This window comes from Staurois parvus, unplaced genomic scaffold (genome assembly GCF_062004578.1).
Source record: "Staurois parvus isolate SC_StPar_1 unplaced genomic scaffold, SC_StPar_1.0 ptg000596l, whole genome shotgun sequence".
NCBI classification, from domain to species: domain Eukaryota; kingdom Metazoa; phylum Chordata; class Amphibia; order Anura; family Ranidae; genus Staurois; species Staurois parvus.
Window position 1 is genome coordinate 1554621 of NW_028318392.1, and position 25630 is coordinate 1580250.

A 25630-nucleotide genomic window follows, 5' to 3' on the forward strand; every position below is an offset into this window, starting at 1 on the left:
ACTTTCTATTAATGTGCTTTGATACAGCACTTTGGGAACATCCAACTTCTTTTGCAATTACCTTTTGATGCTTTCCCTTCTTATGGAGGGTGTCAATGATGGTTTTCTGCACAACTGTCAGGTCAGTAGTCTTTCCCATGATTGTGATTCCTGCTGAACCAGACTGAGAGACCATTTAAAGGCTCAGGAACCCTTTGCAGGTGTTATGGCTTAATTAGCTGATTAGAGTGGGACACTTTGAGCCCAGAATATTGCACCTTTTCACAAAATTCTAATTTTCTGAGATTGTGGATTTGGGGTTTTCATGAGCTGTAAGCCATAATCATCACAATTATGACAAATCACGGCTTGAACTATCTTGCTTTGCATGTAAGGAGTCTATCTCATAAATTAGTTTCACCTTTTAAGTTGCATTACTGAAATAAATGAACTTTTGCACAATATTCTAATTTTTCGGGTTTTACCTGTATATATATATATATATATATATATATATATATATATATTGCTCAATAAAATTAAAGTACCACATTGAAAACACATCAGATCTCAATGGGGAAAAATATCATGCTGGATATCTATACTGATATAGAATAAGTAATGTGTTAGGAACGTAAAGATGCTCCATCATTTGATGGAAATGAAAATTATCAACCAGAGGGCTGAATTTAAATACACACCAAAAATCAAAGTGAAAAAAGTATGCAGCAGGCTAGTCTATTTTGCTGAAATTTCATTGCAGCAACTCAAAATGGTACTCAGTAGTTTGTATGGCCCCCACGTGCTTGTATGCATGCCTGACAATGTCAGGGCATGCTCCTAATGAGACAATGGATGGTGTCCTGGGGTATTTCCTCCCAGATCTGGACCAGGGCATTACTGAGCTCCTGGACAGTGTGAGGTGCAACCTGGCAGCATTGGATGGACTGAAATATGATATCCCAGAGGTGTTCTATTGGATTTAGGTCAGGCTAGCGTGGGGGCCATTCAATGGTATCAATTCCTTCATCCTCCAGGAACTGCCTGCATACTCTTGCTACATGAGGCCAGGCATTGTCATGCACCAGGAGGAACCCGGAACCACTGCACCAGCGTAGGATGGATCCAAGGATTTCATCCTGATACCTAATGGCAGTCAAGGTGCCTGTAGAGGTCTGTGTGTCCTTCCACGGATATGCCTCCCTAGACCATCACTGACCCACCACCAAAACGGTGATGCTGAACGATGTTACAGGCAGCATATTGTTCTCCACAGCTTCTCCAGAATCTTTCACGTCTGTCACATGTGCTCAGGGTGAACCTGCTCTCATCTGTGAAAAGCACAGGGTGCCAGTGGCGGACCTGCCAATTCTGGTGTCCAATGGCAACTGCCAATCCAGCTCTATGGTGCAGGGCAGTGAGCACAGGGCCCACTAGAGGATGTCGGACCCTCAGGCTACCTTCATGAAGTCTCTTTCTGATTTTTTTGGTCAGAAACATTCACACCAGTGACTGTATATTTATTTATGTATATTTATAAAAAAAAGGTAAAATTTTTTATTTAGTCCTGACAACAAAAAATATATTACTTTTTAATCTGCACTGCACACTGCTATCTGCAGCCAGCATTGGCAAAACTTCTCTTGATTCCTAAAGCTGCAGCAAAACTCCCTACACAGATATGATATGACACTTACAAACCCATATGAAGTGATTATATGAAGGAGGAACTCTAATGGCTAAAGCCAGCCATGCACGGATTGAAATTCAGCTAGTTGTTGGCCAATCTTAACAACTTGCGTCTTTAGTTTGCATGTAAGTATGAAAATAAATGTATACAAGTAAATACAAATTGTTAAGCCAGCAGAATGTCTCTTGCATATGATCTCAATTTATATGTGTGACAAATCAGGAGTTGGCTTTATCCAATAGACGGGAGGCAACACTGACTCAGCTGCTTTTTACACAACAAAGATACCATTAATGGCAATGATTGCAAAGAAATTAAACAAGATCCAATACTGTACCTCAGAGTATGCAGCTTCACCATTATTCTGAATCCCACATGCTCCTTAGGACAATCTGGTAAAGGGCGGATTTCAACAGTATCCTCCTAAAATAAGTACAGAATTATACCAGAAATACAGATATATTTAAAGCTGAACTCAAGTGTAAAAAAATTGCAAACAGGCATGATTATGCAATGTCTCTTCTGCAATAAAATCTACTTACCTGCCTGTTCGCAAACCCCAGTAGAATGTACTGTGAGCTGCACAGAATGTTGGAACCAATATACCGTAAGTATTTTTACCTTTAGTTCCGTTTTGCAGTCAAATTTGCGAAAACCTCGCTATATGTTTTGATCTTTTACTATTCACATAATTCATACCCTAAAAATAATGTTTTAAAAAATATTTCTTGCCTTTCTAGGTGTTTGTTTGGAGCAGACCGCAAGCAGGCTGCAAGCTACTTTGAACAATTTGAAATGAATGGAGACTAAATCTATCCCTACTGACAAAGGACACACTAAGTTTCATTAACCTACAATAGGAAAACCAGTGTATGTGGGGAATAGGTGCTATTGATAGGTTATGTCATTGGAGGGTATCATCCCTTTTGAAACCATAATCACAGAGAAACACCAAATGATGGGACTGTAAATACACCTCCAAAGGTCAAATATATAAATATAACAACCTTATTAAAAATATTTTATAATATTTATTTATGTATATATATTTTCTAGTATTTATATGTGTATTTGCATATACAGTTGTGTTCAAAATAATAGCAGTCAGACATCACTAACCTGATCAATCACTGTTTTTGTTAGAAATGATATTTCTACATGGCAAATAATTTACTAGCAGGTGTAGTAGAGCAATAGAAATCCAACAGACCCAACAGTCATGACATGCATGCTGCTGATTCTGTGTAATTGAATCACTAATTGAAAGGGGCATGTTCAAAATAATAGCAGTGTGGAGTTCTATTAGTGAGGTCATTCATTCTTTGAAAAACAGGTGGCAATTATTGCCCTTATTTAAGGAAGGAAGGCAGCAAATGTTGTACATGCTGGTTACAGTGCATTTCTCTCTGAAATTCTGAGGAAAATGGGTCGTTCCAGACATTGTTCAGAAGAACAGCGTACCTTGATTAAAAAGTGGATTGAAGATGGGAAAACATATAAAGAAGTGCAGAAAATGATAGGCTGCTCAGCTAAAATGATCGCAAATGCTTTAAAATGGCAACCAAAACCTGAAAGACGTGGAAGAAAGCGAAAAACTACCATTCCAATGGATAGAAGAATAGCCAAAATGGCAAGGACTCAGCCAACAATCAGCTCCAGGAAGATCAAAGAAGGTCTAAAGTTCCCTGGGAGTACTGTTACAATTAAAAGACGCCTATGTGAAGCCAAGCTATCTGCAAGAAGCCCCCGCAAAGTCCCACTGTTGGAAAAAAGATGTGCTGAAGAGGTTACAATTTGCCAAAGAGTACATTGACTGGCCTAAAGAGAAATGGTGCAACATTTTGTGGACTGATGAAAGTAAGATTGTTCTTTCTGGGTCTAGTGGCCGGAGACAGTTTGTCAGGCGACCCCCAAACACTGAATTCAAGCCACAGTACACTGTGAAGACAGTGAAGAATGGTTGCGCAAGCATCATGATATGAGGATGTTTCTCATACTACGGTGTTGGGCCTATTTATCGCATACCAGGGATCATGGATCAGTTTGAATACATCAGAATACTTGAAGAGGTCATGCTGCCTTATGCTGAAGAGGAAATACCCTTGAAATGGGTGTTCCAACAAGACAACGACCCCAAACACACCAGTAAACGTGCAACATCTTGGTTCCAGACCAACAAGATTGACGCTATGGAGTGGCCAGCCCAATCCTCGGATATTAATCCAATAGAAAACTTGTGGGGTGACATTAAAAATGCAGTTTCTGAGGCAAAACCAAGAAATAGAGAAGAACTGTGAATGTAGTCCAATCATCCTGGGCTGGAATACCTGTTCACAGGTGCCAGAAGTTGGTTGACTCCATGCAACACAGATGTACAGCAGTTCTCAGAAACAGTGCTTATACAACTAAATATTAATTAAGTGATTCAAAGGAAAGCAAAATCTTCAAACATTTTTTAGTTTATATAGCGAATGTTTGAGTTTGTAAAGAATACAAACACTGCTATTTTTTTGAACAGTCTAATATTCACTTTTCTTCAATTTTTTTAGAGGAACAACACAAATTTGATATATTTTTCTTCATGTTTTGATTTGGAATAGAATGTGTAGTGTTCCCAATGTATTTGTGTGTATTGAAATAAAAGCTATTAGAAGGATTTTGAGCTTTATTCACTTTTTTCAACACACTGCTATTATTTTGAACACAACTGTATATACAGTATATATATATATATATATATATATACTTATTAAAATATTTTTTTTCCCTTTTTCTTCCCACCTTTCTTCCTTTTATTTTGTGATTAGCTATGTAATAAAGTTCATTATGTGTGTAATTGCTGTAATGATTTAATTTCCTCAAATTTTCAGTATCATTGTAGTAATTACCATATCCACTTCTTTGAGATCTAAGGTCCTGAGGAAGCAGGTTACCCCGCAAAATGCATTGACCTACAGTTCAGCTCTCTAAAGGACTCCAATGTAACAGTCCCTCCACCACTATATGTGGGAGATGAGGGACAGATTCAACCTCCTATATTACTAATGTTTTTAATGTAATCATTTTATTTATATCAGTGGAATAAAGTATTGTAAAATATTTTTAATAAGGTTGTTATGTGCATATTTGACCCTTGAAGGGGTATTTAAAGTCCCATCATTCGGTGTTTCTCTATAATTAACCTACAACAGAAAAGCAAGGTTTCTAGATCTATAACCCTTGTTAGGACAGACAGTGGTCAAATCTAGTTTACAACTAACAATGAGATCTGCCAGCAGAGTACAGGGTTAATTAAGGTAAAATTACTTCCCCAGCCCCCTCTGCATAGCAAAACCTCCTCACAATAGAGGAAAGCTGCAGTTTTGAGGTTTTTAGAAAAGAGCAACAAAAATGTAATTTTAATTTATGCTATGTAAATGAGAACATGTAACAAATATTAAGCAGCTGTTATCCTGATTGGTTGCAAAGGTGGAAGAATGCTTTAAAGTGTAACTATTTTACTTTTAAAGATGATATACTACAAAGCAGGTGGGTAGAGAAAATAAGCACTACCTTCAATTTATTTTTTTAGTTATGATATTGCTAAAGGTTGATGTAAAGCCCCGGTCTGCTGTTAAAGTAGAACTACAGGCAAAACTTTTTTTTTTTTCATTTTGGATAGAGCAAGGGAAGGTTATAATCCTTGACAGTTGTTTTTCCCCATCTGTGTCCCATTTAGGAGATTTTCCTTTACTTTCTGTCCCATAGCCAAGCAGGAAGTGAGAGGAAATCCCTGCAAATTAGGGGAATCTCTTGGGAAACCCCAGGTCACCAGAACTAGTGTCCCCATTGGAAGATTTCCCTCTATTACTTTTTTGGGGACAATCCAAACCATGGAATTTTCTTTACGTTCACTTTCAATGATAATGGTAAACAGGACAAAGAGAGAGTGTGAATCTCTCTAATAGGGTCACAGATAGCAATACAAACTGATAGGCATTCTAATCCCTCTCTGCTCTATCCAAAACATAAAAAAAGTTTTGCCTTTAGGTATACTTTAAATTAAGTCACTCACCCATACAAGCTTAACTTCACTTGCTTCCTACTAACCCATATGGAAGAAAAATATATTTGAAATATATTTAAAACTACTCTTCCCAAATATATTGACATATATTTGAAATGCCATACTTTTGGCCATATTCAATATATTTCAAAATATATTTCAATAAATACATATATATTACAAAAAAAATTATATATATATATATATATATATATATATATATATATATATATATATATATATATTCTGTATGTTGAAACGCATTTTTATTGCGAAATATATGAAAAATATTTGTAATAATACATTTCAAATATACTGTATGTCTTTAAAAATACAAATCTACATTTTTGGGATGCATTTACAAATATATGTAAAAATATATGTTAAAATGACTTTTAACACAAATCTGAAGAATATATTTAAAAACTATATATTTTCAAAAATATATATTTTTTTAATATATTCTTCACATTTTATTTAACATATAAAAAAGTAATTTTAACATATATGTTTACATATATTTGTGAATGCATTCCAAAAATTAAAATTTGTATTTTTATAGCCATACAGTATATTTGAAATGTATTTTAAAAATATTTTTCATATATTTTGTTATAAAAACACATTTCAACATACAGTGTGTGTGTGCATATATATATATGTGTGTGTGTGTATATATATATGTATGTGTGTGTGTGTATATATGTGTGTGTGTATATATATATATGTATGTGTATATATATATATAAATATGTATGTATGTATATATATATATATATATATGTATATATATATATATATATATATGTATGTGTGTGTGTGTGTATATATATATATATGTATGTATGTATGTACATATATATATATATATATATATATATCAAAATATATTTCTATATATATAAATATATTGAATATGGCCAAAATTGTAGCATTTCAAATATATGTCAATATATTTGGGAAAAATATTGTTAAAATATATTTCAAATATATTTTTCTTCCATATGGAAAGCTCAGTCCTTTTGTATATGGTCATTGCAAAAAGTTTAGGTTGTGAAAGTGTTAGGTGTCACTTATGATAATGTTCGGAGATGGTGGCTAGTTACCTAGCTAGAGTAGTCCTTAAATATGATACTTCCAAAAAACACTGAAACCTTTACAAAGTCAGGACCAAGTACAGTCCTCCATCACCCTCATGATTTTTGTGCTTAAAGTGCACTCAAGCAAAAACAGCTTTCAAGTCACCAAACTTGTGTCTTAAAAAAACAGCTCACAAAATGGCTGCCAGCACTAAATGTTTTGTTAAGAACCCTAAAGGCAACTGATATCTAGAGATAATAAAACTTGTTACATAATCCTGTTTGAAGGTTCTAGTTTAGGAATGTTTCATAATATTTAAATAAGTTTTGGAATAATTGCTGGTTTTGCACACTAGGAAGACATTCCTCACAATTACTATAGCTGACTTAACATGATACCTCATCCATGGGGGGACTGAGGGCAAAGAGCTCTGCTTGTCTATTGGCCCTGCGAGCTTCTTCACTTTGCCTCTCCAAGTCTTCCACATTTGAAAGCTGAAGGAGGTTCGTTAAACGGCTTTCTGGATTTAGGCCACGTAGATCAAAGTCGCAAGCTGTGAGAGTACTTCTTCCAGATTCCGCAGACAAGCCGGCAGGTAGACCTCCTTCAGCCTAAGGGAATACACAATACAAGCCTTATTGGCAGAACAGAGAACAAAGAGGTGATACACCTCTAAAGAAGCATATACAGTTATTTGATGTACATGTGTAGAAAGGCAAGCAACAAGAAAACAGTTTCAATGTAGAAACAAAGTGTTCCCGTGAATATTCTAACAGGATATGGAAAAATTCAGTTATAATTCAACCAAAGAAAACATTTTTGTGAGTGGAAATGTTGACGAAAGATCTGAACCATATGGCAATCAGTTCAATAATGAGCAGTCTCAGCTCTACCTCTGTACTAATACAATAGTAACACATCATTTATCATGACATCTTAAAATGCGTAGAAGTATGTTTTGTAGCACCACATAAATAAGTGCTGGTCACAAACCTATAATAATCCTACAATCCTACTCAGTGGATGTGATAGCCAGTGTATGTCTGGAGAATGTTACAAGCTTCTTTAAAAGCAAATAGGTCCATTGGAACTCTCCCTAGTGCTGAAACTGTGCAACTCCCGAGTGAAAAACTGGTACATCAATCACCATATTGGATTAATACCAAATGTGGAGTGCACTGATATCACCTATGCAGAATTCCTTGTGCATTTAAAATGGTTGTATTACCAGGATTCAGCTCAGCTGTTAAGCTTGGGCTTTTTTACATGGGTGGTGGGGAAGAGGTGAAAACAAGTGGCTGAGCTGCGGTTTTACCACCCCCAGACCATCATGCTAAAGCCTACAATACAGCCAGACGGGGCTGTTCACAAGCTGTGGCTGCATTGCTTTGCATCTTGCCAAATTTAATGTGCATGTTGACTTTACAGGTGGCACCACCTGCCAAGGGTTTGTTCATGTTAGCGCTGCCTCCTGAACAGTTTTTCAGAAGGCATTTTAAAGGAGGCTATGAAGCGTTATGTCACCTCACCGTTTGTTTTAGCCCCTAAAAGCCGGCTCCTCTGTGCCAAAACTGCATGCAATGGATGCAGTTCCAAGATGGTTGTGGTGCAGGGGGTACAGGGGGTAGCAAAGCATCGCTACACCCCCATCCAGCTACCTTTGTAGCTTGGGGGGGAGGGTTTGGTAAAAGATAAAAACAGGCATTCAGGAGGATGCAAGATAGTCTGGCAGCGATGGCTTGGCCCACTCTGTAATGCAGTCCACCGTGGATTTCTTTTCAGAGATAAGCAAGTGTAGACTGGAGGAAGGAAGGAGCCTCTGTCTAAGCTAAGAATCTGAAATGTAGAGAAGACTTGGGGTCTGATATAACTGAAGGTGGTTGAATACATTTAGTGAACGTGGAACTTCACCCTATCTGTCAACACTGACTATTTTTAATTCTTATGCTGCTAACATTAGTAAATAGATAGAAAGTCTATCATATTATTGAGTCCTACAGATTGGGAACACATTTGGTTGGCTACCAAATCCTCCTTGCAGAACGTAATAGCTGTAGAGACTAATTACATAGTATTGACCCGATGGTACTTGGTCCCGGCGAGGATTGCTAAATATACTCCCGGTTATTCCCCTAATTGTTTTTGGAGCTGTGCGGTGGTAGGAACATATTTTCATATTTGGTGGTCTTGCCCGGTAGCCCAAGCTTATTGGGCCGAAATGTTTCATATGCTGTCCTTACTCTTTGCAAAGCTACTGTCGCCAGACCTGATCATAGCCCTGTTAAACCTTCACCCTCCATCCATATCTAAATCCCAATTTAAGCTTCTCCTGCAAGTCACCACGGCAGCTAAGCAAAATATGGCCAATTCATGGAAGCCGTCATCCCTATGTATTCTAGCTGTTAGAAACAAGGTAACGCAAGCTATGATTCAGGCCAAAGTGGAAGCAATCATTATGGACTCTGTCCCCAAATTCCTAAAGATCTGGAACCCCTGGGTGGAACGTTTCCTCCGGCCGAATTTTGACGATTCGCTGCTCCTCCCTTAACATTTTTTTTTTAGTCCCGCCCTATGATGGTCCTACGTGCCATTTCCTACACTGGTCCAGTCCCAATCTACCCCTTCTTTTCTAGTCTCACACCTCCTCTCCCCCTCCTCTGTTCCCTTTCTTGGTCTCCTTTATTCTTTCCTTCCTCTTTCCAACCTGCTCCCATTTTTTTTTCCTCTTCCTTCACTTTGCATGGAACCTATAGGTAGTTCTGAGGTGCAGTACACCCTTGGTACTTTACCCCCCTTTATACTGCATTTTTCTCGAATGTTTCATTGTGGTTCCCAGTTGTATGTTTTCACATGACATTTTTTTTCTTGCCTTAGGGCAACATGTTCTCCAATACTTCTGTATATGTATTTAAATGTCCTAAGCTTGTTTCTTGCTTGGAAAATCAATAAAATGTTTGAACAGGTATATCATATTTACTTGTTTTAAACTTTTTTTACATTTCTTTAGTTACTTCCTGGTTTCCATGCCTAGGCAAATGATGTCATACATCCCAGGAGTCTTCAGGAGGAGATGAGAGGCTTTCTTAGTTAAGCACACCCTCCTGTTTGCATGCTTGAGCTAAAGGCAGGTGAATTCCAGAAAGTAAAAGCTACATAACCTTAAGATGTTTTCAAAGTGATTTCCCAGCAAAATAAAACATGACGACATGGACAGATGGGTGAGATTGTTTTGAATATTAAAAATGAATTAAACAGTATTTATATTTTGTGATGCTTAGATACAGTGAAGTTTCCCTTTAAATGTAATTAATTTTAAAACAATAGGTGCCTGTTCACAGGTGTTCTTCTGGACTGGAAGAATGCCAGTCACCATTAGGAGTAGGCACATAGAAAACAATTGTTTTCTATGTGCTCCATTCACACTACAAAGCAGCCTGAGAGCTGATTCACACATGTACAGTGAGGACTGAAGCTCAGGTTTCACAGCTAATTGACACAGTAGTTGTTCACTGGTTTATGTCAGGTATAGATCAGGTTTGGGACAGGATTATCGTGTTCACACATATGCGGTTTAGAAATGGTTCCCATAGAAGTCAATAGCCTGTAATACGCACCTGAACTGGACCGCACTGCTCAGAAATTGTACAGGACTCTTTTTCAAACCGCATTGAATCCGCACAGCCAGTGCACTACAAATATGTGAATAGGAAGCAATGTATTTTCACATGTCATACGGATTTGATGTTGTTCAAACCGCATCTGATGCACATATATGTGAACCGGCACTTAAGGTGTAGTGCAGTAAGCTGCAATAAAATGCAGACTCCTGCATTTTATCGCAGTGAACAGGAAGGCACCGCATGACACCAATCTGCAGCACAACGCACAATGCTGCTGTTAGGTGACATGAATGAAGTGTCACTTTGTGCATTTCCAAAAAAAAGGGAACTGTGGGATCTGCTGAAACACACAACACACCAACCTGTACTGCTGGCTCACGGCAGCCAAAACCTCTCCAGTTTAGTGTGTGCGCAGTGTGAACAGGCCTTAAAGTAATTTGTAACTAACGTGTGTGTTTTTTAGCTCTTTACTTATTCACACACCAGGATCAGGGGGGGACACAGAAAAGGGTTATCTGTCTTGCAAGGTAATAGCTGGCATCTTAAGGTGGGTGGGACGAGAAAGCAGAAACCATGGCAAGGAGCCAGCAGATAAATTAGGTCTCCAGACTACAAATTTAAGTGAAGCATCATTTTTGCTCGGTTTGACCCTTTCATAATATTTCAAGACAAGAAGGGATATACCTGTTCATTTTGCCTGGCCTCTGCTTCATCAGACTCAAACATTTGCTTTTGGAGTGTTTTTTGAAAGTCCTTCCGAGAGCCACTTCTGCTAAAGTTGCTTGTACCTGAGTTTTCCTGATTCCTAAAGGAAAATTTAAAATTCATTAAAATGTATGCATGGTCCAAATGTAAAATCATATATTTTTCCTCCTGTACCTCTACCCCCTCCCTCCTAGATTGTAAGCTCGAAAGAGTAGGGCCCTCTTACCCCTTGTGTGCTGTTTGATGTTACTGTACTGTTTCATGTATTGTCCCCCCTCTATTGTACAGCGCTGAGCAAACCCTTTGGCGCTATATAAACTCGATAAATAAATAAATAAATATATTCCTTTCCACATCGAATTCCAGTTATTTCTAGCCTACTACTATTAATATGAACAATCTTGAGGTTTGATAGCTTTCCATGCATTTACTTCCTTCACTATGCCCTGAGAGTAGGCACTGCTGTGTTGCACATTTTACAGAGCCTGCCTTCTGCTTGTAAATCAAGGAACGAGCAGTGAAGAAGACACAAAGCACAGCCAGCAGACAGGCAGCAATCACAGAATGTAGGGGATTTTTTCAAATAAGATTATACTGGATTGTCAAAAAAACTATAATTTCTATTTCTATTACAATATTAATTTTATAAAGTTAAAGTGCATACTGTGACTTTAGATCTCCTTTAACATGAAAAGTGCCTGTACTACGAATAAGGGAATCTCATGTCTTAGGCATGGTCTGGGGAAACAATGATTTCCTTCAAACTGAGGCATACTTTATTCTAATTTGATTATCTTGTTTAAAAAAACACAGGCCAGCTGTATTTTTATTATCAGTCACAGTACAGTACTCAATTTCCATCATCCAGCCTTGCTCTAAAGTAATTCTCAATAAAAAAGTAAAAGAAATAAAGGAGCATGTAGAAAGAACCTTGAAAATGAACCAAAACTTGAAGTATGCATAAAGTATTTTCTACATACCTCTATGTGCTTCAATAGGTAGTACAAATAGCAACAATGATATATAGTATATATAAAACACAATAACCCATTGTTTTAAAATATAATTTCATATTTTTCAATTAACTTTTACATCACTGAAATCAAATGAAAACCAGGATCCTTGCTTCACATGTTACCTTTAGAAATGTCATCTTTTTCCCACCTTAGGTGTGTCCCAGCCCTAAGATTTGGTCAAGCAAAACATTAACAGGGCTAAAAGTTAATATTTGCTTCCTTATTGTTTCATGTGTCATTTTTAAAAAATAGCAGTCCTATAAACAGCTAAGCACCTACACACGCTCTGCTTACTGGTTCTGCTTATCTAGCTTCCTCTGTTGTTGAGGAAGTGTCTACATGCACTTTACTTCAAGTTATAGTCATGTTCTTTATTTATGAGCACACTACAATGTTTTTCCTGACATATGGGATAGTTACAAGGCTGAAAAATGTGCATATCATCAACTGTATTATACTTTCCAAGAACGATCCCAGGAGGTAAATGTGTCCCTCCACATTATTTCTTTCTTTATGGGGTATGTCTATTACTATGTCCTGGCTTGGTGTTACTACTATTATGTTTTACATTTATACCCAATTTCACCACTATATATTCTCCGGTTTACTTCCCTTGTAATGTTCAATAAAGATAGAAAGTATCTAAGTATTTAGGCCCCTTTCAGACTGTGAGTCCTAAGAGGTCTACCTTTCAGTTTTTCAGGCAGATCAGATCAAACGGTTTATGCACCTCTATGGACCAGTGGGTGTAAACAGACTTCTGTCCGTATATATGAGCTTACCTCCAATCTGATCCATTCCTCTCCGTCTAGGCAGCTCAAATCTGAGGGCAGTCAGGTGTAAACAGAAAATGGAGTCCGTTTACACCCGGCCACCCATACAGCAGAGTGGGCTGTGTCCGTGTCTACTCTGCATAAACTTGGTGGGCATGGACCTGTTATCCATCTGCTCTGATCAGTAGGGGAACAGCTGATCAAAACTGAGTTTGCCCCCTGTGAAAGGGGCCTCAGGCTTGTGAACCACCCTAAAAATAGGTAGCATGTGTAATAAAAATGTAAAAGATCAAGAATATTACTATTAAGAAGTATACTATTTTGTGAAAGAGATTAGGGGATCTGTGACCCATTCATATTTCAATGATTAAAATATGCAGAGACTCTGCTGCAGGTACAAGAGTGAATAGAGGCTTACATGTGCCTCCTGGACCTAAGACTGGAGATCACTGAACAATCAGTCTCAATTGATGTGTTTGAAGGAAACGTAATATTAAAAATATGTAGAAAGCACTGATGATTTTCTACAAAAATGCTAGCGGTCGGCTTCAATACTTTCTGAATCACAGACCTAGAAGAAGATTGTAGCGAATCAGACTGAAGATTTCTTATCTATAAATTGGTTCCAGGTTGATGAATACTGAAGTCAATGGATAGGCTTAAAAGCCAGACAATTAGCATTTTTACAAAGAAAGGTCAGCAGTGGGAACTGTATAATTTTATAGGCTCCATGAACACCTGCTTAAAAAAACTCCCCTTCTACAGGAGTTGTCAGGGCCTGGACTTGAACCTCTACTGGGTCTGGCAGTACCGTATTTTTCGCTCCATAAGACGCACCTGACCATAATATGTGTCTTGGTTTTAGAGGAGAAAAACAAGAAAAAAAATATTCTGAACCAATGGACTGCAGACATAGTACAGGAAATGACCAGAGACTGCAGACACAGTACAGGAGATGAACAGAGACTGCGGACACAGCACAGGAGATGACCAGAGACTGCGGACACAGTACAGGAGATGACCAGAGACTGCGGACACAGTACAGGAGATGACCAGAGACTGGGGACATAGTACAGGAGATGACCAGAGACTGCGGACACAGTACAGGAGATGACCAGAGACTGCGGACACAGTACAGGAGATGACCAGAGACTGCGGACACAGTACAGGAGATGACCAGAGACTGCGGACACAGTACAGGAGATGACCAGAGACTGCGGACACAGTACAGGAGATGACCAGAGACTGCGGACACAGTACAGGAGATGACCAGAGACTGCGGACATAGTACAGGAGATGACCAGAGACTGCGGACACAGTACAGGAGATGACCAGAGACTGCGGACACAGTACAGGAGATGACCAGAGACTGCGGACATAGTACAGGAGATGACCAGAGACTGCGGACACAGTATAGGAGATGACCAGAGACTGCTGACATAGTACAGGAGATGACCAGAGACTGAAAATAATACTTGAAAAAAATGGTGGCCACATAAAATATTGACACTTTGGGCCCAATTTGGACATTTTCACTTAGGGGTGTACTCACTTTCGTTGCCAGTGGTTTAGACATTAATGGCTGTGTGGTGAGTTATTTTGAGGGGACAGCAAATTTACACTGTTATACAAGCTGTACACTCACTACCTTACATTGTAGCAAAGTGTCATTTCTTCAGTGTTGTCACATGAAAATATATAACAAAATATTTACAAAAATGTGAGGGGTGGACTCACTTCTGAGAGATACTGTATATATATATATATATATATATATATATATATATATATATATATACCGTATTTTTCGCTTCATAGGACGCACCTAACCATAAGACGCACCTAGATTTTAGAGGAGGAAGACAAGAAAAAAAAATTCTGAAATTCTGAACCAATGGACTGCAGACATAGTACAGGAGATGACCAGAGACTGCGGACACAGTACAGGAGATGACCAGAGACTGCGGACATAGTACAGGAGATGACCAGAGACTGCGGACATAGTACAGGAGATGACCAGAGACTGCGGACATAGTACAGGAGATGACCAGAGACTGCAGACAGCACAGGGGATGACCAAGAGGCTGTAGACACAGTACAGGAGATGACCAGAGACTGCGGACATAGTACAGGAGATGACCAGAGACTGCGGACATAGTACAGGAGATGACCAGAGACTGCGGACACAGTACAGGAGATGACCAGAGACTGCGGACATAATACAGGAGATGACCAGAGACTGCGGACATAGTACAGGAGATGACCAGAGACTGCGGACATAGTACAGGAGATGACCAGAGACTGCGGACATAGTACAGGAGATGACCAGAGACTGCGGACATAGTACAGGAGATGACCAGAGACTGCAGACAGCACAGGGGATGACCAACAGGCTGTGGACACAGTACAGGAGATGACCAGAGACTACAGACAGTACAGGAGATGAGCAGAGACTGCAGAGAGTACAGGGGAGGACCAAGAGACTGCAGACAGTACAGGGGATGATCAGAAACTGCGGACCTTTGGGGAGGGAGGGGGAGCGGGTACCTGAATTTGACAGGTACCCGTTCCCACTTCCGCAGAGTTGTCCTCCCTTTAGTGTGAGCACCCGGCTGTGACAGCCCACTGTGCATGCGCGAGAAGTGCTGCGCTTTGTGAATGCCCCGGTGTCTTCTGGGACCTGTCATGTGTCCCAGAAGACACCGAACCATTCACAAAGTGCAGCGCTTCTCACGAATGCGCAGTGGGCACCCGGCTGTCACAGCCCACACTAAAGATGCCGGCGCGGGAAGCCTGTACAGCGCTGGACCGAGGAACAGGTAAAGTCCTGCTGCAGAGAAGAGCTGAGCGGCCGGCCCGGTATTCTGACACGGTGGCGGCGGCAGAAATACCGGACTGGCCGCTCCATATTCACTCCATAAGACACACTGACATTTTCCCCCCTTTTTTGGGGGGAAAAAAGTGTGTCTTATGGAGCGAAAAATATGGTAACTCTTCTCACTGAGCTCTCTGGGATGCTGGACAACACTCTGCCCGATCTATTGGACAATCCTGCCTTGTGCCTTGTTTTCTGCTGAACCTAGAACTCTTTGCTCCTCCCATGAACTTCCTGATTTAAGCCATGTCTCTGCACTTCCTGTTTGCCAGATTATTGTGCCTTCTCCAGCCAGTATCTTGCTCTTGTCTCTCCTGCTTCCGTCCATACCTTCACTACCCACCTTTGGCTTGTTCCTTGACTACGATTCTGCCTCATCCCAACCTGCTACCGCTTGTTACCAACCCTTGGCTTGTTTACTGACTACACTTCTGCTAGATCCCTACCTGCCATATCTGTTACTTGATTCTGGCTTGCTCATTCCCTGGTGGGGTGATCCTGAGAACTGCAACCTGGTACTAACAGCAAAACCCATCTCCACCATCAAGAGCTCTGGTGAATATTGGTTAGTGCTTAGACCCCGCACCTCAGGTGAGCCTGAGTCATCTCCAAAGGTGACCTGCTTGTTTACCTATCCTGTTGGTTGGTCTACTGCTATAGCTACTGGTCTCTGAGCCTGACCTCACACCGTGACAGGAGTTTTGTGTTTTGCCTGTAGAAGCAGCTCAGTGTTATCCTATGTGTCCATGTACATTAGGACATTTAGAGGCATATTTTAAGGTCAACATTTAGAGGCAGAATAAAAAACCCTTCTGGTTTGCGTTCTTGAATGGAGTTTTCTGACTGAAAAAATGGTAAACACTCCTAAACTGTGTACAAAAATGCTCTATATGAGCTGATTTTTTCTGCAAGGTAACTGGCGTTTTTTAAGCCCAGTGTGCATGGAGCCTTAGGTTCACATCTGTGCAGGTGGTGCCGCTGCGGAACCCGTACAAATACTTGCAGCCGCACCACCCACACAGAGGTATGTGTGACCCGCAGGCGGGTGCCATTAATGCTAATTGCATGCCGCCTGCACTAGAAAGCGTAACCGTACTGTGGGCTGCGATTTCCGAAGAAGTACAGGGACTTCTTCCCTGCGTGTCCCGGGGCACGGGAATCCATTCAAATAAATGGGCTCACATGTCCGCGCAAATCGTGGCCTGCACCCAAGTGAACCTGGCCTAAATGTACTACAGAAGGCCTGTCTGCAAAAGCACAGACTACCTCTAGATGGTCGCAATTTCGGATACAGCACGGGTCAACCCAGCTCGAAAGAATGTACCCAAATTCACTGTTTTCTTTATCTTACATCCTTATTTTATTTATTTATTTCAGGTACTTATCGACGTACCCTACACGTTACGTCATGACACTTCATCAGTACAGGGTAGGGTACGCCGATGGCGTCAAGCCGTAACCGGAAGTGTTCGTGCCGCCATCTTGGATAGGGGATTCAATGCAGTTTCATTCATAAAATTATTTTACAAAGAGTTCTTGATCCTGAAGTGTCCCAGGTGGACACAACCAAATGTAAGTGGAAGATTTTAAGAGTTTTTAATAAAGTTTATATTAGTTTGATATACTTCACCATCTGGAGCATTGTTTCCATTTCTGTGGTGTGTTTTGGAGTTTGGAGGTGTAGGAGGAGTTGGAGATTATATACACCAGCATACCAACCTGGGTTAAAGGGAAAGGAGCGCTTTTGACCTGAAGGTTTGGGTCAGCTTCCAAGTGGTGTGTTTTGGAGTTTGGAGGTGCAGGAGGAGTTGGAGATTGATACGCCATCATACCCGCCCGGGTTAAAGGGAAAGGCGCGGTTTGACCTGACTGTTCGGGTCAAACTACAAGGTGAGCGCGTAAGTGTGTCGGAGGTGGATGCAACACTGGGGGTCACACGCATTCACTGGATGGATATATACAGAGGAGATATTGCACAACAGCACTTGGAGCACTGGGTCTTAACCACTTGCCCTCCTGAGGATTTACCCCCCTTAATGACCTGGCCTCTTTTTGCTACTCGGCGCTGCACTAATTCAACTGATAATTGCGCGGTCATGCAATGCTGCACCCAAACGAAATTTACATCCTTTTTTTCACACAAATAGAGCTTTCTTTCGGTGGTATTTGATCACCTGTGTGCTTTTTATTTTTCACGCTGTAAACAAAAAAAGACCACAAATTTTGAAGAAAAACAATATTTTTTACTTTCAGCTATAAAAAATATATAGTAAACTCAAAGTTAGTTATAAATTTAGGCCAAAATGTATTCTGCTACAAGTTTTTGGTAAAAAAAATCCCAATAAGTGTATATTGATTGCTTTGTGTGAAAGTTATAGCGTCTACAAACTATGGTATAGATATGGCAATTTATGCCATTTTTTGCTATACAGCGCTGCACTAGTTTAACGGACAATTGCACGGTCATGCAATATGGTACATAAATGAAATTTACATCCTTTTTTTCCCCACAAATTGAGCTTTCTTTCAGTGGTATTTGATCGCCTGTGCGTTTTTTATTTTTTGCGCTATAAAAAAAAAGTCTGACAATTTTGAGGAAAAAAAACAATATTTTGGACTTTTTGCTATAAAACATGTCCAGTAAAAAAAAATTTTGAAATCAAATTTAGTCATAAATTTTTGCCATAATGCATTCTGCGACATGTCTTTGCTACAATAAACCCCAATACGTGTAAATTAATTGGTTTACGTGAAAGTTATAGCGTTTACAAATGGCGGGAAAGATACTGGGATTTTTAATTTTTTTTTATACTAATAATGGCGGCGATCAGCGACTTATGGCGGCGATCAGTGACTTATGGCGGCGATCAGCAACTTATGGCGGGACTGCGGTGGACATTCTGATACTGGGGGGGAACTGACTTGGGGTCACTGACATCCCCAGTGACACCAATACAGTGATCAGTGCAGAGGGGACTGTGTGAGGGGAGTGTTTTACTAGGGGGCGGGGGTGTGTACTGCACGGAGAAACACTGATCCAGACAGATAAACTCTTTTGTCCCGATCAGCGTGTCAGGAGCTGTCAGGGAACTGACAGAAAGCACAGCTACTGCAGCTGTGCTCTCTGTCACTGATTGCCGCTAATCGCCGGGACATAGCTGGTAACGACCGGCTGTGACCCGGCGACTGACATCCGCAGCTGTGATTGGCGGGACAGGTAGGGCGGTGGTGCGCCTCGCGCGCGCCCTCTACCTGTTTTGAAAACACACGTTTTAAAACGTGGTTTTGCCCAGCCGTGCCGCCCTGCCGCCGTATTTCTACAGTGGCTGGGCGGCATGTAGTTAAAGGGACAGTTCACCAAGAATTATTTATTTATATCGGGACACTGTTAGTAGATAAACGCATAGTGGATACGATTTGGATGACGCATAGTCAATATGGGCAGCAATATGAGATAGAGTGCGTTATTGTTTTAATATAAGGTGAAACGTTTTGAGCACAGATTATGCACTTATATGTTATTTAAGCATTGTCACAAAGCAAGATTTATGTACATTAATTATTTATTACTTGATTATATAGTATTGCGCTGCATTTTTGTATATTATTATTTGTATGTGGGAACACTATACATGTTAGCTGCAATATTTGAGTATATTGATGTGGATAGACATATTGTGCTGTAAGTTTTCACATTATATTCTTTATGGAGACATTGAGGGTCTATTAGACCCTCATGACTTTCCTGCCTTCCAAAGCAGCTGAGTGTAAATCTGCTTGGTTAGCTGCTTCCATGGCTGTAACAGCCAGAGTATAACGGCTCTGAAACCGAAAGTGATAAAATCATTGTCACTTCTGGCTTCATTCACTGCAGATTGAGGAACATGCACTACTCGGTCTCCCCCAACTCAGCATCACAAAGTGATGTGGTCTCTGATGTGGTCCCGGGCTCCCAGAAAGAGCAGGAGAACCCGGTAACCATGGAGAGGGGAAACACACTGCTCACACAGTGAAAGAGATGAGGTGGCTATACAGCCACCCAAATCACATTGATTTTACAGGCATGAGCTGGCCGAAAAAAAGAAGCACAAGCTAGTTGCTGCTACTGCAGAACTGCTTGTTCTTTACTCTTTATTGCATATGTCCAAAGAGCTGAATTGGTTAATGGTGGTTTTTTCTTATGTGCTCTATATTTACAACTTTGTGGTAATTGGATTGATAAGGAGAGTACAATCTGAGCACTGTTCTTTTTCTTCAATAATCTGTAGCATAAAAAGTGTTTTTTTGCACTGCACCTGTTTTTGTGAATAATTGGCTGCTCCCAAATGTGAAAATGTCTTATAAGTGTAGAACTAGTTTTTAATTAATGCGTATCTATGATGAAAATGTAAAATCATATATTCATTTCCACACTGTATTTTAACTATTTCTAGTCTACTCCCATTATTCTGAACCATCTTTAAGTTTGCAAACTTACTTTGTGATGATCCCCACACATTTACTTCTTTGAATTCTGTGACAATTCACTATGCCCAGACTGGTAGGCACTGCTGTGGCACACATTTCACAGAGCCTGCCTTCTGAACTACAGAAGTGCTGAGAGGAGGAGTTTCAGGAGGCAGAGTCAGTACAGGAGTCACTGCTTGCAGTCAGCAAGGTACCATGGGATATGTAGTCCTTAAAAATGTAAAGTAAACAGCAGAAGAGAAGCTGCAAAGCATGCAGGGAGTTCAGGAAGTTTCTGAAAAGAGATGACCAGCAGACAGGCAGAACTCACAACATGAAAGGAGATTTGTCAAGTAGGCTTATATTTGACTGTCAAATATATTCATTGTTTGTGTTACTATTACAATGCTGATGTTATAGAATGAACATGTATGCTGTGAATGTAGATTTCTTTAAGAAAATACGGTAAAGGGAAGGCAATGATTATTTTAGATTTACTTACTTTCTGTTGACTATTAGCCAGTCCCGTAAATATATCTGAAGACAGTCCCTGACATGTAGATCCTGGTCAGCCCTGAGAAGGTATGACAGAAAACACAAGTATGAGTATGGGATCTTGCAAAAAAAAAAAAAACACAGTCTAGATTTTACTATATCCAATACATGTCTATGTCACTTTTTTATTTCAGTTTATGTTTTGCATGAAAGCCTAAATTTATTCAATTTTTTTTACATCAGCACAAGGCACAGTACTTACTATCAAAGAGAAGTGTCTGTTGTGCTGGTGGCTGCTGTTTTAGTTGAAATCTTTCATCCTCTAATCCCCACCCCCACAGAATTAATCTTCTGGTGCCGCGGAGGTTAAAAGAGGCGAGAGACCTGTGACGGGCACTCCTCAAAGGGTGACATCTATGCCTACCCTTTCTGCCCCTCTCCCATTCGTAGAAGCCGTACTATAGCTTTTATAAATGGAAAGCATTCTATGAATGGAGGAGGCAGACCTTTTATAAAATCCGCCTGTCCTCCATTCGTAGAACGCATTTCATTGATAGAATCTATAGAATGACTTCTATGAATGCAGGAGGGGGGCGGAAAGAGTGGGCATAGGGTTTGTGATGAGTGTGTGTGACAGGTTTGTTGCCTCTATTAACCCCACTGGCACTGCTGTGGGGGTAGGGGGGATCAGGAGAGTGAAGATTTCAACTAAAGCAGCAACCATCAGCAAAAAAAGACACTTCTCATTGAAAGTAAGTACTGTTACTTGTGCTGGTTTTTTTCAGTATCTGAATAAATTTAGGCTTTAAACAAGCAATGCACATGCAAATACATTCTTTTATACTACAGACGCCGCGTCTGCACAAGAGATTAACAAGTTACATCTTGCATGTAAGCCATGTCCCATGGAATGTAATTGTGCAGCTGATGTACATTAACAACATCATAAAACGTCAGATACACCCTTAGAAAACATTTACTTGTACAGAAAAAAATAAATCTACAAGATTTGTTTTAAAAACACTACTACTAGATCCACAATTGTACTGACTTTCTGCACTAACCAATAAATCTATTTCTTACAGATTAAAGCTGCGTGTGTATAGGATGCAGTACAAAAAGGACCAAATGTCTTTTCTGGGTCATCCCAAGCAACACAATTGGTCAGCTGTAATGATAAATGATGTATAGTAAAGCTGGACCAAGGATACACATGACAGCTACTAGTAATTAGACATGTTTTCCATTTCTTAAAGCAGACCCAAGGCTGCTTTCATACTGCTCCATTCAAAAACACAGTAAAAATGTGTATGCATTTTTACACGTATTTGATGAGTTTCTGGGTATCTATGAAAAAAAGACATATTACTTAAAAAAGGCACAAAGACGCAAATGCAGTGTGTTTTTTATGTGTTTTTGCTGTTTTTTTCTATTCATTTCAAAGGGGAGCTGTGTTTTTGGTGTGGTTTTTGAAAAGCACACCAAAAAATACAGCATGCAGGGCTTTTCAAAATGCACCACAGCGCAGTAGTGTGAAGAGTCCCATTGCATTTTTCTTGCATTTTTAGTAAGTTAAAAATTCAGTAAAAATGCATCAGTGTGAAAGCAGCCTTAAAATGTTACTAAACCGATGACCCTGCATTCACTGTATCCGGTCTTCCACAATACACAGAACATGGAAATGCAATTATTTTGGTAACTGTAAACTGCTAAATACCTTTATTCATTAGCAGTATATAGCAGTCTTGTGATTTCTATAAGTGTCCGGCTGAGCACTGGTTAATCTTGTAGGAGAAGTTTTCATTCTCCTCTGACTGTCCTATGAGGCTGCATTATTATTATACAGTATTTATAAAGCGCCAATGGTTCACTCAGCGCTGTACATTACAAAGAGGGACAGAACATGTGACAGAACAATACCAATACAATGCAAAACATGAGGGGATCGAGGGCCCTGCTCTTTCGAGCTTACAATCTAGGAGGGAGGGGATAGTGGTACAGGAGGAGATAGCTGTGGGGGATGGAAGAGTGGAAGAGGTCAGCAGGTTAGGAGGGGGTGGTGTAGGCTTCCCTGAAGAGATGGGTTTTCAGGGTGCGCCTAAAAGGAGAGGAGAGTAGGTGATAATCTGATGGGTTGGGGCAGGGAGTTCCAGAGGATGGGTGACACTCTGGAGAAGTCCTGGAGGCGGGCATGGGAGGAGGAGACCAGGGAACTAGAGAGAAGGAGGTCTTGTGAGGAGCGGAGTGTGCGTGCTGGGCGGTACTTGGATATTAGGTCAGTGATGTAGTACGGGGCAGTATTGTGGACAGCTTTGTACGTCAGTGTTAGGATTTTAAATTTGATCCGTTGCGCAATCGGAAGCGAGTGGAGGGATTGGCAGAGGGGGGTGGCGGAGATGGAGCGGTTGGAAAGGTGAATGAGCGGGGATAGCCAGCGGCGAGGCAAGCCAGTGAGGAGGGAGTTGCAGTAGTCGAGTCGTGATATAATGAGGGAGTGGATGAGCTGTTTAGTGGTTTCTGGGGTTAGGAACGTGCGGATTTTGGCGATGTTGCGGAGGTGGAGTCTGCACGAGTTTGTTAAAGATTGGACTTGGGGCTGGAAGGATAGGTTGGAGTCCAGAATGACACCAAGTACTCTGGCCTGCGGGGCGGGTTTGATGGTGGCGTTGTTGGATGTGACGGAGAAGTAAATGGGGGGTGGTGTCCAGGCTGGAGGGAAGACAAGAAACTCGGTTTTGGAGAGGTTCAGTTTAAGGAAGTGGAGCGACATCCAGTCTGATATGTCACTCAGTAGGTGTGTGATTTGGGCGGAGACCGAGGGGGTGAGGTGGGGGGTTGAGAGATAGATTTGTGTGTTGTCGGCATAGAGGTGGTAGTTGAAGCCGTGAGAGTGTATGAGTTGGCCAAGGGAGGAGGTGTAGATGGAGAAGAGAAGGGGCCCGAGGACAGAGCCTTGAGGGACCCCAACAGAGAGGGGGAGTGAGGGGGAGGTGGTAGCATTATAGGTAACGCTGAAAGAGCGTTGTGACAGGTAGGATGAGAGCCAGGAGAGGGCAGAATCTCTGAGGCCGAGGGAGTGTAGTTTTTTGAGGAGGAGGGGTTGGTCGACTGTGTCGAAGGCCGCAGAGAGGTCAAGGAGTAGGAGCACTGAATAGTGGCCATTAGCTTTGGTGGTTAGCAGGTCATTGGAGAGTTTGAGTAAGGCAGTTTTCGGTGGAGTGTAGGGGACGGAAGCCAGACTGTAGGGGATCGAGGAGGTTGTTGTCGTTGAGGTGAGAGCTTAGGCGGGTGTAGACTAGGCGCTCAAGGAGTTTAGATGTAAATGGGAGCAGGGAGATGGGTCTGAGGTTGTTTGGGTCATTGGGGTCCAGGGAGGGCTTTTTAAGTATGGGGGTGATGTGTGCATGTTTCAGAGGGGAGGGGAAAGTGCCGGAGGAGAGGGAAAGATTAAAGATGTGGGTGAGGGAGCGTAGGATGGAGGGGGAGGGAGGTCGTAGGAGTTGTGAGGGGATAGGGTCGAGCGGGCAGGTGGTGAGGCGGGCATCAGAGAGGATCTTGGAGACTTCCTCGATGGTAGTAAGGTCAAAGGTGCGGAGTGTTGGGGGGGCTTCAGTATGAGGAATGTAGGGTGGGGTGGAAGTGGAGGTCAGAGCAGCAGTGGGGCCGTGGGAGAGGGGTGATGAGGGGGTAGTTGAGTGAGGGGGAATGGGGTTGGAGGGAGTTTGAGCAGCGACGAAATCCCTGCGGGTTATGTCAAGGGAGAGGGGGGATGAGGGGGTAGCTGTGTGAGAGGGGACGGGTTGAGAGGGCGTGTGAGTTGCGGCGATGTCCTTGCGAATTGTGTCAATCTTGTTTTTGAAGTGATTGGCAATCTCAAGGGCAGTGAGTGAGGTGCTGGGTGGGGGTGGCGAGAGTAGAGAGTTGAAGGTGGAGAAGAGTCGGCGAGGATTGGAGGAGAGGGCCTTGATGAGGGTCAAGAAGTAGGCTTGTTTGGCTGCGTGGAGGGAGGAGGTGTAGGTGTGGAAGGCAGATTTGTAGTGGGTGAAATTTCTGACCCTCTGTCTGGACAGTGCTGATCGGCCCTGTGCTGATCACATGCACCTTCCCAAAGAAAAAAAATCTCTATCAATACACAAACTGTGCATGTACAGAATGACAAATCAACTTGTGCCTTGTGGCTTATCCAGAGGGTTTCCCAGCTGATTTGCAGACACAGTGACAGTGCAGGACTTGTAATTTTATGATTATTTATTTATTTATGATGGCTTGGTTTCAGCTCTGCTGGCTGAGCAACTCAGAGGTCATAAGATTCCGCATCTCCCTATTAGTATGTCATTATGGGCTTATATTTGCATAAAGGTCAGATATCACCACTGCACAGATTGTGTCTACCACAGTCCCGTGGCCCCCAGATCCTGCCCCCCCCATGTGAATGAGTATTGGGTAGATAGTACCCCTACGCATTCACCAATAAAGTGTAAAAAGTGAATAAAAACACTACAATAGTTTTTGACAAGTTAAAAACGAAACAAATAAAAAATGTACCCCCCGAAGTAGATTCAACGTCATTCATGATGAACGCTGCCGCTGCCCCGAAAAAAAAAAAAAAGAGCTCTAGACCCAACGAATGCGCCCGCCATCTGACAGCTCCTAAATAAGTCAAGGGGTGGAGCAACTCAATGACGTCACTGGGTGATCCCGCCCTTTGTAATGTCATTGACTGGGGCATGCAGGGTCAATGATGTCACAAAGGGGTGGGGTCACCAGGTGACTCTGCCTCTTGGCTTATTTAAGAGCTGTCAGATGGCAGGAGCCTTCATTGGGTGCGGAGCTCTTTTTTTTTTTTTCTATGGGTCGGTGGCAGCGTTCATCGTGATTGACATTGGATTAACTCCGGGGGACAATT

At 41.3% G+C, this 25630-nt stretch overlaps 1 protein-coding gene across 2 annotated transcripts in view; it reads right to left on the bottom strand.

The window, feature by feature from the left end:
- The window catches only part of DOCK8 (dedicator of cytokinesis 8), a 195378-nt gene that overhangs the window by 136702 nt on the left and 33046 nt on the right, over positions 1-25630 (bottom strand). For both annotated transcript variants that reach the window (XM_089692587.1, XM_089692586.1), the window contains exons 4-7: positions 20732-20803; positions 11099-11219; positions 7193-7405; positions 2007-2092 (exon numbers count right to left, since the gene is read on the bottom strand). In XM_089692587.1, coding sequence (XP_089548713.1) covers positions 2007-2092; positions 7193-7405; positions 11099-11219; positions 20732-20803 — 492 coding nt within the window. The remainder of the gene's footprint in view (positions 1-2006; positions 2093-7192; positions 7406-11098; positions 11220-20731; positions 20804-25630) is intronic.